This window comes from Vipera ursinii (genome assembly GCF_947247035.1).
Source record: "Vipera ursinii genome assembly, chromosome: 15".
NCBI lineage: Eukaryota > Metazoa > Chordata > Lepidosauria > Squamata > Viperidae > Vipera > Vipera ursinii.
Window position 1 is genome coordinate 741,874 of NC_139528.1, and position 13,723 is coordinate 755,596.

Consider the following 13,723-nt stretch of genomic DNA (forward strand, 5'->3'; position numbering starts at 1 on the left):
GGAACAGGAGGGGGATGCATGGCGGTCTTGCGGGACACCAAAGCAAACTGCATTTGAACAGGTCAAGCCAGCCAGTTAGGCTGGGGCGGACGGGCTCTGTAGTGATGCGCGTGATGGGCTGGGGACGATGGGAGCTGCCCTTGAAGGACAGCGGCGTGACGCCGGACCTTTAAAGCGACGTCACCAGCTGGCCCGTGACGTCACCTTCGCCCCGCCCCCTTCCCGGCGCTTAAGCCTCCCGCGGCGTCACTTTTCCCCTACTTTGGGGCTACGCCTCCTTCCGCAGCGACGCCGCCGCCGGCCACGCCCACTTAGCGGGACGAGCCAATGGGAGCGGCCGCTGCCTCCAGCAGCCCGCCCCGTCAGGGATCGCCCGCCGCCGCCATCTTGGACCCGGAGCGACCGAGGGGCCGCGAAGTCGGGGCGGGGGGGCGCCCGCCTGTGTAGCCATGGCAACCGCCGCCGCGGGGCAGGGTGAGTGAGGGTCGCTCGGGGGAAAAGGGGGGGTGGTCTCAGGAGGGGGGCGGGGGGGCCTTGGCCCTCATTGCCTGCTGGGACTCCCCTTCCCATCTTCCGCAGCCAGCGCCTCCCTGACTCCCCCAGACCCTCCTTCCCATCCTCCCCAGCCCCTCCCGGGGAGACCTCCGGCTCCGTCATCCATCCCCTCCAGAAAAGCTGCGGGGGGGGGCGCCCAGCTGCTCTGGAAGACAACTCCCATAGTCCCCAGCCGCCGTGTCCAGGCTGGCCGAGCCCCACGGGCCCGGCCAGGCCTTGGCAGGACAGCAGGAGCGGCCACCCGCTGCCCAGGGCCAGAAATAGCCGCCCATTGGGCTAGACTGCCGCCGGGCAGCGCTTGTGGGGCGGCCCTTGGAGACGATGCCAAGGAAACGGGCCGGGCCTGGAGCCTCTCCTGCCGGGGGCTCCTTCCAGCCGGGGGCCCTGCCTGACGGGGAGCGGCTCTGGCTCTCCGCTGCTCCGGACGGGCTGAGGGCCGCAAACCCCCCCCCGGACCCTCAAGACGAGGCCCAGAGCAGGGCGGTCATCCCGCTGCCCTCCCGGATCCAGTTTATCTCTGCACCCCTGGGCAGGATCCCAAGTCCCATCGCTCCCAGCCAAAGCAGCAGTGGCCTCCTGGACTTTCTGGCCTGCCTGCCAGGGAGGGCGGTGCTCGATTAAATCTCTGCTCTCCTCTCAAAGTCTGATTGCAAAATCTGATCTCCCTCCCCCCACACACACACACTGTTGGGTTCCAGTTGCAAAATCGTATCCTGCTTTTAGTTCAGGATACGGTGGATAATAACGGAAAGTGTCTTTTAAGAGTTGTGTAGGCAGAGCTGAGTTTCTTTTGGCCCAGAGTTAGAGAAACGAAAGAGCGAGTTGCATCTGGCCTGTACAGGGGGTCCTCGACCACGACTGAGCCCCCTTTTATGACCTTTCTTGCCACAATTGTTAAGTTAGCAACACGGTTGTTAAGTGAATCTGGCCCCCCCATTCACTTTGCTTATCAGAAGGTCACAAAAGGGGACACTGTGACCGTCATAAATATGAGTCAGTTGCCAAGCATCTGAAATTTGATCACAAGCGCCTGAATTTTGATTACAAGTGTCTGAATTTTGATCACGGAGATAGATGCTGCAACGGTCGTGTGAAAAATGGTCACAAGTCACTTTTTTCAGGTGACTAAACAAACTGTTGTAAGTCAGGAACATATCTGCAAAGGAATCGTCCACCCTTTCTGCTTTTCTAATCAGCCTTTTTGTTATCCTGAAAAACGTTTGTGAGAAACTCAAATGGAAGCATAATTCATTGGTACACACACACACACACACACACACACACACACACACACACACAGCATGCTCAGCAAAACTTTTATTGGACTTAAATAATTCTTAGTTCTCAGAGTTACCAGAACTCAAGTGTGGCTTTTAAGATAGCGTCAGGTTTGATGCACTTTTTTCTGATGCAGACTTCCTAGAAAGCCCTGTCAGATAACACACACACACACACACACACACACACACACACACACACACACCAGCTGCCTTTGTATACAGAATTATTTTGGAAATTCTTTGGAGGAATACGTCAGTGCTTGGCCAGCCTCAGATGTTTTGTTTCTGGGTTTTGAGACAGACCCCAGGCTCTTTCGCAGAGACACTTTATTCTGGAAAAGAAGCCGGAGCTTCGGATGTTGTCGGCCGTGTATTTAAAGCCCCAGGTTTGACCCAGCATCTGTGGTTTAAAAAATGTCTTTGGGCTTGGTGTAGAGAGGCTGGAGAGATTGCAGCTGGGAGGATGATAACTACCGTGTTTGATGTTGAAAGGGTTGTGACATCAGGGACTTCTTGTTATTGCAAAATTGCTACTCTAAATGTTTCTGTTTTCATATTCCAATTCAGTTTTGAAACCAAAAGGCCAGTGGAGTCTGCCTGTAAATATTTATTTGTTGTAGGTGTAGCAAGATAGATTTTTTTTTACCAGTTTGGTGTTGTCTGTGCAATTGAAGTATTTTCTTTCAAAAGTCCAAATCTTGAAAAAAAAATTCTGCCAGGAAATCAACAGTTAAAATCCTTTTCTGGGAAGAAATTGTGTTTTTTTCCCTCCTGTTTATACACATTCTAGGAAAATCTAGTGTGTTCTTCTGATTCCAGATAGTTTTCTCATCTTTTTAGCTGCTTTAAAAAAAAGGGGGGCGGGACTTTTAAGAATGCTTTAGGTGGTTCCTAATTTGTTTCTTTGCTTTTGCAACCTTTGCTACTTAATTCAGTTGGGCCTTCTTTTGCATGGGGGGGGGTCTTTGGAGTATTTTCTGGCCAGCAAAGCCATCTCCTGCTAAGTTTGTAAAGCCGCCCTGAGTCTTCAGAGAAGGGCGGGATATAAATGGAATTAAAAATAAAAAAAAATAAAAATCTCCAACATGCTCCGTTTGAATTGCGCTGCTATTGAAGTAAAAACTTGGCTTATCAGAAGGGGTGCTGCAGCGGTCATAAATGAGAAAAATGGCCCTAAGTGGCTTTTTTTCAGCGCCACTGTAACTTCAAGCAGTCCGTAAGTGAACTGTTGCAAGCTGAGGACTTAATGTTAGGATTAATGTCTTTGTAAGCTGCCCAGAGTCGTTCCGTGACGATTTGAGTGGTAAATGGATTAATAAACGCCCAGCCCCTCCAGAAACCGTCCCGTTTCTCCGCCTCTCCAGAAATGGCCGCGGACGTCCCTTCCTTGGGAGCCGCCTCGGGCACGGCGGGAGCAGCAGGGAGCCTCAGCCAGAGGAGCAGCAAGCGGAGGACGGGGTACGTTAGGCTAGGTGGGGGGGGCAGAAGAAGAGGTGTGACTTTCTCTCCGCTCAAGGGGGGGGGCTGACCTGGAAGGACTTCACCCGCAATCCCCTGTTTGCGTTTTAGGCTCGATTTTGATGAAGACGGTGACGGGAACAGCAAATTTCTGAGGTGAGCTTCTTTTCCATCGGGGGGGGGGGGAATAGAGGCAGAGCAGGGTAATGGAGTTGGGTGGGGCCTCGGAGGTCTTCTAGTCCCACCCCCTGCTCACAAAGGAGACCTTGAGCCATTCCAGACAAGTGGCTGTCCAGGCTCTTCTTCCAAACCTCCGAGGGCAGGTGAGAAAGAGAACGCGCTCTTGAAGGCAGCTTGGTTCAGAGAGGTTTCCAAGAACTTTATCCCGGGAAACTGGGATATTTCACCTGTGAAAGGGAGCTTCCCCTTTTCATTCACCCCACTGGCCCTCTCAAGCCCTTTCATGACATCCTCCTCCTTGTTTTTCTAGATGTGAGGATGACCAGCTCTCCACCGACAAAGAGCGGTTTGCCAGGTAAGAATTTTTGCCCGGCCAGGAGGAGAATCGATCCCTTGAGCCCGTCCTGCGAAGCGAGAAGTGGCGTTCCCCGTGTTTGAACACAAGCAGCCTTCTTCCCTGATTCTTTGCAAAATCGTGGCTTTTTGGAGGCCAACCTGGCCTCATTCTGGCCTTGAAATTAAGCTGAGTTAACTAAAGCAACGCAGGAGGCTTTAACATCAATATGTTTTGCTATCCTTCAATGTTACGCATCAAGGCTCCTTGCTTTTCCAGTCACAAAGTGGTTGGCTGGAAAAAGAGAACGGCCTCTGGAACCCAGGTGTGTTTTTGTAATTTATGATTTGCTAGCACCTTGACCTCTTTATTTGTCAGTTTTAGGAAATGGCTTGGGGTTTTGAGAACCGTGAGGTTGCTGGCTGGGGAATTCTGGGAGTGGAAGTCCTCAGAAACCTTGGATTAGAGGCATAATAAAATCAACTCTGCTGAGAGTGGCGCTCAAAAGTCTGAGGCTGGGTCTCGTTCAGTAATTTTCTGTTTTAACCTGGAAGAATTCTTGCTTTTTCTTACGTTTTTCTGCACTGAGGGGCGTGCAGTTTGTTGGGGCGGGGGGCAGAGTTTGCCTCCCTGGTTCAGACCCCAACTCCTGAAATGAGATCCCCTCGGCTCCCTCATTGCTCCATCCATCCCTCCATCCATCCCTCCATCCGCCCTTCCTTCCCTCTATCTCTTCTTTCTCACCCTCTCTCTTTTTTCTGCACCGTGTGGCTTGTCGGGTCGCGCCAACCCCCTCCTCGTACTTTGGACTTCCGGTGAGAACCAGGCCCGTCGGCTGGGCTCCCCCTTCTCTTTCTTGGCCTGGGAGGAGAAACCCACCCACCCCCTCCGGAGTTTTAGCTTAGCTCCCCCATTTTATTTCTAGGTCTGATGACGAGCAGAGCTCAGCGGATAAGGAAAGATTGGCCAGGTAGGAAGACAGAGGCTTTGGATTCTCCACGCATGACAAGCCACAGTTTGTTCACTCCCCCCCCCCCCGTCGTCTTCTGCTTCCCACCCACCACCTTTGCAGCCTCCTGTCCCCCCTCCCCCTTTTTCTTCCTTAATCGAGGGCTCGAAAGTGGATACAGAGTTTTGGGAACCAGCCTCTCGGTTGGAAGCCGTGAAAAACTGGCCAGAAAGGGTAGCAGGCCGGGCCTCAAGTGGGGCTGAGACTAGCTGGGGTTTCGTGGACTCATTGAAGTCTCCGGGTCTCCCTTGGAGGGAGGCGTTGTCTTTGTCAGTGACGCCGTTGTTTTTAAAATGCTGCTGTCCGATGCCGGCAGTCCTTGGCCGATGGCCGCAACGGAGCCAAACGTTTCTGTTGCTAAGTGGATTTTGCTCCATTTTACAAGCATTCTTGCCGCCGTTGTTAAGCGAGTCACTGCAGTTGTTAGCCCCAGGGTTGTTAATTGGATCTGGCTTCCCCAATGACTTTGCTTGTCAGGAGGTTGAGAAAGGGGATCACGGGAGACTGCAACCGTCGTAAATACGAGTCAGTTGCCAAGGTTGGAGAGACCGGCCGTAAAGCACCCCAGGACGGCTCCATTTGTCTCTCCTGCGTCGTCCTCTTCCCCCCCCCCAGCAGAGATTTCCTCCCTCCAGCGACTAGCAAGGATTGAGCCATTTAAAACTTCGTTTTTTCCCCTATTAAACCCGCCTAAAGCCTTTTCTTTCTTCACTACGTCATCCACCCAGATCCATCTTCCATTCCATGCTTCCAGGTGCTGCTGGTTTCCTTATTAATTAGTTTCTCTCTCCCCCCCCCCATCCGCTCACTCCCACCACCACACAGATAGGCTGCCTCTGTTCATGGAGGCTCCATTCACAGTCCCCATTGGACCCTGACCTCCAAGCCCTTTCTAAGAGCTTCCCAAAGTTCATTGTTGATCGAGTAATTGGATTTTAATGATTGGTTTTAACTTATTTATGTTGGGTGGAGATAGATAGATAGATAGATAGATAGATAGATAGATAGATGATTGAGAGATATGGATAGACAGATTTTTATGATTGTAAACCACCCAGAGTTACCCTGTGGCAAGATGGGCAGTCCACCATTTTTACAAATAAATATGCTTCTCTGTCCCTCAATTATTTCCAGTGCAGCCCCCCTGGAGGTCTTTTCTGCTCTCCTTCGTCTGCATGCCCGGCACGCCTCCCCTTTCCAGGCCTTAACACCCCCTGGCCCTCCTTCCGCCCTCCTTCCGCCCCTCCCCACCTGCCCACCCTCCCTCCTCTTGGCAAGCCCGGCCCTTCCTCCAGAGCCACCGCCTCCCTTTCTCTGCTCCGCTCTCCTTCCCCAGGGAGAACCACAGCGAGATTGAGCGCCGGCGCCGGAACAAGATGACCGCCTACATCACAGAGCTCTCCGACATGGTGCCCACCTGCAGCGCCCTGGCCCGCAAGCCGGACAAGCTGACCATCCTGCGCATGGCCGTCTCCCACATGAAGTCGCTGCGGGGCACCGGGAACACCTCCACGGATGGCAGCTACAAACCCTCCTTCCTCACCGACCAGGTCTCTCTCCCCCCCCCCCCCCCCGCCTCTGCGTTTCTGGGTGGGGGAGGGGGCCGGAGGGTTGTGAGTTTTTAGTCTCAGGGATCTCGGGTGGGGGAGGGGTCTGCCACTCTGGCCGAGTTTGAATTTCAATTAATCAGGGGAACGGCTTCTCTCCAGAAGTTGTGGCTGCTCCAAGACTGGAGGTTTTTAAGAAGAGACTGGACAGCTGTTTGTCTGGAATGGTAGAGAGTCTCCTGCTCAAGAGGGGGTTGGACTAGAAGACCTCTGGGGTCCCTTCCAGCTCTGTGATTCTGCTCTCCTTTGCAGAGCTCCCTAGTTCTGCTTGGCACCCTTTGTGGTGCGGCCAGCGTGCAGGAGAGTTGGCAGCCTTGCGTGTCCGCATCAGAGGGGGCTCCTTGGTCCTAGGCCCTGCGCCCCATTTCACTTGCTCTTCCTCCCCCCCCCAGGAGCTGAAACACCTGATCCTGGAGGCGGCCGATGGCTTCCTCTTCATCGTCTCCTGCGAGACGGGCCGGGTGGTCTACGTCTCCGACTCGGTGACGCCCGTCCTGAACCAGCCCCAGTCGGAGTGGTTCGGGAGCACCCTGTATGACCAGGTGCACCCCGACGACGTGGAGAAGCTGCGGGAACAGCTGTCCACCTCGGAGAACGCCCTGAGCGGTAGGTTTTCCCCGCTGGCTCGGCTGGGTTTGGGACGCGGAGAGACGGTTCTCCTCCTCCGCTGCCGGAAGCAGCCCGGTCCTCATTTTGTGTCTTGGCTCGGCTTCCTCAGGCCGCATCCTGGATCTGAAGACGGGGACAGTCAAGAAGGAGGGTCAGCAGTCCATGAGGATGTGCATGGGGTCCCGGAGGTCCTTCATCTGTCGGATGAGGTACGTTGGGATCCGGCTGTTGTGCTGAAGGGGGCAGCGTGCTTCACTTACGTCAGGGGTGTCCAACCGCGGCCACTTTAAGACATGTGGACTTGAACTCCCAGAATCCCCCAGCCTGACTTAAGCACGGTTTCTTTTGGCCACTAATCCTTGCCTGGCCACAACAAGCCAGGATTGTGCTGCTTCGGGGCCAAGGACAGGCAGTTGGGTCAGCAGGGGGAGGGGCTCGTGTAACACTGGCCACGACACCTGGTGGGGGTGGGGCTGTCAGCCCCTGCCAGTTTAGCAGATCGGTGCAGTGGGGGCCTCTGCATCAGCCTCTCTCTGTCCTGGCAGAAAGCTGAGATTTTTTTTAATCCCTCATGCTGCAGATGTGGGAACGTGACGGTCGATCCCGTCTCCATGAACCGGCTCAGCTACATGAGGAATCGGTGCAGGTAAGGGCTGTCTGTGGAAACTGGAGCAAGACAGCCCGCGTGTGGGACTTCAGGAGGACGAGACGTTGGTTTGGTTGGCTTGAGGGCCTACAAACCCTTGCCAAATCTCTTCACTTTCCAGGAACGGGCTGGGTGCCATCAAAGAGGGGGAGCCCCATTTTGTGGTCGTCCACTGCACGGGCTACATCAAAGCCTGGCCCCCAGCAGGTAACTCACCTGGCAATCCTGCCGTGTCCAGCAGAGCTTCAGCTGCCTGGCTTCTCCTCCCCCCCCTTCCGACAGTCTGCAGTCGTTAAAAATAACAACAACTGGGGGGGGTGTAGAGAAGCCCCAAACCGTTGCCCGTGGAAGCCGTTTGGCTTGAAGTGGTTCTGAATTCGAATCCTCCTTCCCAGGAGTTTCCCTGCCCGACGACGACCCGGATGCTGGACAGGGCAGCAAATTCTGCCTGGTGGCCATTGGCAGGTTGCAGGTAGGCCGAAGCTGTGTGCGGTTGTGCGGGGATCGTTCCCCTAAGCTCCCCCAAGCTCCTCGGGGGACAATCGGTCGCCTGGAGGGTAGAGCCCACCCCCCCAGCACTCACTGGGGTTTTCTCCCCTCCTTCCTAGGTCACCAGCTCCCCTGGCTGCACCGACATGAACACGGTGTGTCAGCCCAGCGAGTTCATCTCCCGGCACAACACGGACGGGCTGTTCACCTTCGTGGACCACCGCTGCATGGCCACGGTGGGCTACAAGCCCCAGGTAGGGTCCTGGAGCTTTTCTCTCTTTGGAGAGATTTTCAGGGGCATCTCTCTGTGGCCCAAGCAAACTCGGGAGAAAAAGGAGCCAGGTGTGGCTACGCAGGGCTTCCTCTTCCGTGGCCCCGGAGGAGGGAGGGGAAGGGGCTGCTTTGCCAACGGCGTCTCCCCTCCCTGCTAGGAACTCCTGGGGAAGGACATTGTTGAGTTCTGCCATCCTGAAGACCAGCAGCTGTTGAGGGACAGCTTCCAGCAGGTAACCCCACCGCAGGGCAGCTTGGCTTCGGCCATCGGCAGAGCCAGGCCTGGATGCTGGAGCCGGGATCGCCTAAGACGTGTCCAGGCTTAGCGCAGAAGGCGTGGAGACAGAAAGAGAGGGGGGGGGAGAGAGAGAAGGGGGTTTGTGTGCAAAGGGTCCATCACACAGCATTCCACCCCATAACCATCATCACCCACTTCAGCCCTCCAGGCCCCTCTTGAAAGGTGGGCCTAGGAGCCACCAGGTCTCCCAAACCTGGCCACTTTAAGGCTGGTGGAGTTCAACTCTAAGAATAGCTGGCTGAGAAATTCTGGGAGTTGAACTCCGCAAGACTTAAAAGTGGCCAGGTTTGGGGGCCCCCTGCTTTAGGAGAGGGAGCGCTCTGCCTGGTGGGTCCCAGAGACTCCATAGTCTCTTGGGCCCCCTCGTTTTAGAGCAAGATGGCGGGGCACATCCTCCCTCCCCCCCCAAGCCAGCAGAAGGGCGCATTGGCCCTCCCGAAGGCGGGTGGGGAAGCCTCGGGAGTCTTTGCGGGTCAAGCCCTGGACTCCTGGCGGCGCCTGACGGGGTGCACCCCCTTTTTCCAGGTGGTGAAGTTAAAGGGCCAGGTGCTGTCCGTCATGTTCCGTTTCCGATCCAAGAACCGCGAATGGCTCTGGATGCGGACTAGCTCCTTCACTTTCCAGAACCCTTACTCGGACGAGATCGAGTACATCATCTGCACCAACACCAACGTGAAGTATGTACTCGGGACGCCCCTCCCCCAGCACGGACTGCACCCAGCTCGCCCTCAAGGTGGGGGGGCTTCGCCATCGGCAGAATGGCCCCAGAGCAGCCACCGGATCCAACATGGGGAGGGGGGAACTTGAGCTGCCTGCTCGTTCCGCGGAGGCTCAGCCTGCCTTCCTTGCGATTGGTCGCCCTGCTATGATGTCAGGGCAAGTGGGCGGGACTTTCTCACGGGGAGGAGGCCGGCCAGCAGGAGGAGCCCCTCGGCTTCGTTTCACGGTCGCGGTCTCCAGAAAACCAACCCATCTCCATCCCCATCTCCATTGCTTAGCTTCAGGGGCGGGGAAAGGTTGGGGGTCTGCAGGCCAGCCGGGGGTGGCCACTTTGCCTCGGGAGCCCCCCAAGGCTGGGGCCACAGGAGGGTCTTCCTGGAAAGCCAGAAGCAGCTTGGAGGGCACAGCGGGGGCTGTTTGGGGATGGCCCGGCCTTGACGGCCTGGCCTGCTTTGCACAGCTGGGAAAGCTTCCTGGGTCGAGTGAGGATTTTAACTCCTGGGTGCAAAGCCTCCTCCGCGGCCCCCTCTGTCCCCGAAGGGGCGGCCTGCCTGACTGACGGTTCTCCTTCCCTGCAGGAACGCCGGCCAGGACACCCGCCCGCCCGGCGCCAATGCAATGCAGCGACCCCAGCTAGGCCCCAACGTCAGCCTGCCTGCGGAGATGGGCCCGGGGCACCTGGCCGCCAGGTAAGGGCCCTGGAGCGGTTTCGAGGGCTCCCGGCTCCCCGCTGCTCCCTGTGCCCACCGGAGTCTCTGCCTTTCAGGCCCCAGCCAGCCCAGCCGGCAGAGCTCGACGTGGTTCCCGGCAGAGAGAGTTTAGCCACTTACGAGCACCCGCAGGTAAGGGGGGGGCGAGGGCGCCAGGCGCCAGGAAGCGCAGAGGGCAGATAAGTACTTGGCGCTCTCTCTTTTTCTTCCTCTCTCTCCAGGCTGCCCTTCAGGCCGTGAGCGCCTCTGGCCCTGAGCACAGCAAGCCTCTGGAGAAGCCCGGGGTCCTCTTCGGCCAGGAGCCGGACCCCCGCTTAAGTGAGCTCTACAGCGGCATCAGCCCAGGTACAGGGCGGGGGGGGCAGGCCTCGTCCCCCCGCGGCCTCCCTTCCGTGGGGCGCTTTCTAAAGTAGGCCCGCCTTTGGGGTCTCTCCTGCAGAGCAGAGGAAGCCCGTTCCAGCCAACTCGGTGCCCACCAGCCAGCCCCTCTTCGCCCCGGGGAGCAGCTTCGGGGCTTCCCGCCCCGCTGAGAGCTTCCGGTAAGGTTTCTTCCATGCGGCTCTGCTCTTTACCACGGAGCAGCCGAATCTGGGGGTGGGCGAGGGAGGGGCGTCCTGGGGGCCGTTGCTGAGAGCATCTCCTTTCCCTTCCGTTCTGCTCTTCCCCTCCGGCAGCAGTGGCACCCTGGCGCCTCCCGTGAACGTCCTGCCGCCCGGCCGGGCACACTCGACCGCGGCCGGACACATCCTGGCCCACCTCTCTCGCCACGCCAGCCCCGGCCAGGTCTCCGGAAGTGGCTGGGCTTCAGGGCCGCGCCCGCCTTTCACGGCCCAAGTAATTTTCCTTCCTTCCCCCCAGGAGTGTCCCTTGGGGTCGAGGGTGAGAACTCCAAGGGCCACCCCGTCGCCTGCTGACCAGCGGCCTCTCTCGTTGGGGGGGGAGTCCTAAAGCTTCCCTGAGGGCCCCCAGCACCGCCCCCTTCCCGCCCTGGGGCTCTTCCCCACGGCCTGGGCTTCTCTTACAAAAGCCGAAAAGGAAATCGCTCCGGAGGAAGTTTGGAAAATTTATCGCTTCCTTTCTGCTCTTTGCCTTCTCCAGCCAGCGGCCTCCCAGCCGGTGAAGACTCGCCCCCCCTCTTTTGCCATGGGCAGCTTCCAGGCCACGCCGTCCTCTTTCGGCCCCATGCCGAATCCCGGTTCCGCGGCCTCGCCAGCCGGGGGTCCCTACCCCGGTCGGAACGCCCCTTTCGGTAAGTCCCTCGGCTGCCCTTGGAGCCGCCCGCAGGCTTGGTCTCCTGGTCACCGTGGTGCCTTCGCTGTCAGTGGGTGTTAAATGAGCTGCTCTGGGCAGCTGGGAAGGACCCTAGAGGCCATTTAGCTGTGCCTTTCCAACCCAGAGCCGGTTGCTGAAAAGGGGACCGAAAGGCCTTTGTCCCTTGTGGGTTCTCCTGTCCAGGTAGTCCAGACGGGAAACAGAGCCTACTTTAGACTAAGGCTACGTTAACCCGAGGTCTCTCTTTCTCACTTATCTTTCCTCAGCTGCTGGAGAGAGCGGGCAGAATCCGGCCCCGTTCCAGGCACGGACAGCAGAAGGAGTCGGCGTTTGGCCACAGTGGCAGAGCTCAGGCGAGCCCCACGTCCAGCAGCAGTCTACCCAGCCAGAGGTCTTCCCGGTGAGTCATTTACCAGCGATAAGAAGCAACCAAGGGGGAGCGGAAGGATTGTACAAGAAGTCCTCAACTTACGACCGTTTGTTTAGCAACGGTTCGAAATCAAGATGGCCTCGGAAAAGCGACAACGGTCACAACTGTCGCACCACCCCTGCAGTCACAACTCAGTCATTTTGACAACCGGTTCACATTTAAGGAAGGTTGCGGCGTCTTGCCGTCGTACGATCACCATTTGCGACCTTGTGTCTGATTTGCTTAACAACCCTAGTAAAAAGGGTCGCAAAACTGGGTCCGATGAGTTGCTTAGAGGCCTCATCGCTTAGCGACCAAAGTTCCGGTCCCGGTTGAGGCCGTAAGTCAAGGAATGAGCGCGAAGGGGAAAAACGCAGGTCGGTTTTACGGCTCGTGGGTCTCCCCCCCCTCGAGCCCTGCGTGCTTCCAGAAGCGAACCCGGTTTAACCGCAGGGGTTGCTTCATTCCGGGTTATAACACTTCCGGCTCCTCTCTCTGGCTTTCCAGGATATGCTGTCCATGCTGGGGGAACAAGGACCCAACTACAGCAGCGAAGAATTTCCCGAGCTGAACATTTTTCCGCCCTTTTCGGAGTAAGCCAGGGAGGCCACCATCCACCGCGATGGGACGTTATTCTGTGTAGCAGCGTGGAGGGGGGGTCTCTTCCTCACTCCCCCCCCCGACCCTTTGCAAAGAGCCCCCAAGTCTTCCTGGTGGGGGACAAAAGCCACCAAGGGGGGTCACGAACACAGGTGGGCTGAGGCTCAACCTTCCCGCCAAATCTCGGAGGGCTGCCCAGGAAGACCCCCCCCTCCCTGCCAGCCCGGGAGGGGCGGTACTTGGAGACCCTCCGGGAGGCATCCAGGCGACCTTGGAAGGAACCGACGGGGTATCTTATTTTTATTCCCCCTCCGACATCCAACACGGGAAAAGATGCTCGGGAAGGAAAGAGCTCAGCAGGTGGCTGTCGTTATTATTATTTTTTTGGTCTTGTTTTGTTTTTAATTCTACGTCATAATCTTTTATACCTACCTTGTATTCTCGTTTATACACGTCGAGGGAGCTCCTGCTTCTTTGGCGGTTTTGTGACTTGTGAACCAGGCGGAAATCCCGGCCCCGTGTTTCTTCCCTCGCACGCTCGCACACGCGTGTCTCTTGTCTCTCTCACAAGCAGTATTAATGAAATGCTGGGGGGTGGGTGGGCTGACGTGCCCCTCCCTCCTCGTCTGGTCCCTTTGTCTTTCCACACCTCTTTCGGGCCACGCTGGGCTCTGGGCTCGGAGACTGTGCTGGCACAATCTTCTTTGTGAAAATCCCCCTTTTTGGGGACGGGGCGGTTGACAATCATGGCGGACAGCAAGGAAGCCGGGATAAAACAACGGTCCCTGTTTTAAAATTATGTTTATGGCCCTCATTCGGGGAGGGGCTGCCCCCCTGTCTTGGAAAGTAGGAAAACGATGCTGGTTCAACCCTGGAGGTGATCAAGGGAAGCCGGTTGGCCAACCCGGGCGATTGGCGTGGGTCAGGGTGCCTTCCGGGGCCCCCTCCCCTCCCTCCCTCCCTCCCCAATCTCTGGGAAGCCCTTTTCCTCTTTATTTGTACACGCTTTACCACGGGGACATCGAAAAGCCATAAAAATTGCACAAATGTCACAAGGCGTTTTGTCTTCCTTGAGATTGCTAAACTCGCACAGCGTCCTTGGCTTCACCGTCGGAAGTGAAAGGCACAGATTGTCCCTAGAGCAGGCTTTCCAGCCGTTGTTGTCCACGTCAGTTTACTCTTTCACTCCAAAGAAAAGAGTATTTTTCTTCTCCCTTCAATGAAAGCTTGTCAATTTTTCTCTCCCCCCCCAAACACGTGGGGGGGGAACACGT

General features: G+C 56.9%; 1 protein-coding gene across 2 annotated transcripts; it reads left to right on the forward strand.

The window, feature by feature from the left end:
• Positions 1 to 336: 336 nt before the first annotated feature.
• On the forward strand, positions 337 to 13,504 carry ARNT (aryl hydrocarbon receptor nuclear translocator). Of its 2 annotated transcripts, XM_083374312.1 has the most exons (22): positions 337 to 474; positions 3,200 to 3,293; positions 3,405 to 3,449; positions 3,784 to 3,828; positions 4,733 to 4,777; positions 6,153 to 6,366; positions 6,816 to 7,029; positions 7,142 to 7,241; positions 7,613 to 7,678; positions 7,800 to 7,885; positions 8,074 to 8,150; positions 8,287 to 8,421; positions 8,599 to 8,673; positions 9,264 to 9,415; positions 10,037 to 10,147; positions 10,225 to 10,300; positions 10,390 to 10,513; positions 10,608 to 10,707; positions 10,843 to 11,002; positions 11,267 to 11,417; positions 11,707 to 11,840; positions 12,357 to 13,504. In XM_083374312.1, exons 1-22 carry the CDS (start codon positions 450 to 452, stop codon positions 12,444 to 12,446), a joined length of 2,319 nt encoding a protein of 772 aa, XP_083230438.1. In that variant the 5' UTR covers positions 337 to 449; the 3' UTR covers positions 12,447 to 13,504. The 2 variants fall into 2 exon arrangements, with proteins under 2 accessions (XP_083230438.1, XP_083230439.1); XM_083374313.1 differs by lacking the exon at positions 4,733 to 4,777.
• Positions 13,505 to 13,723: the final 219 nt, after the last annotated feature.

Bases quoted from the DNA above. Each gene is read 5' to 3' on its own strand.
- ARNT (XM_083374312.1), top strand. From the start codon at position 450: ATGGCAACCGCCGCCGCGGGGCAGG. The intron at 7,679-7,799 runs GTAAGGGCTGTC...TTCACTTTCCAG, and splicing joins TACATGAGGAATCGGTGCAG to GAACGGGCTGGGTGCCATCA. The intron at 10,708-10,842 runs GTAAGGTTTCTT...CCCCTCCGGCAG, and splicing joins CGCCCCGCTGAGAGCTTCCG to CAGTGGCACCCTGGCGCCTC.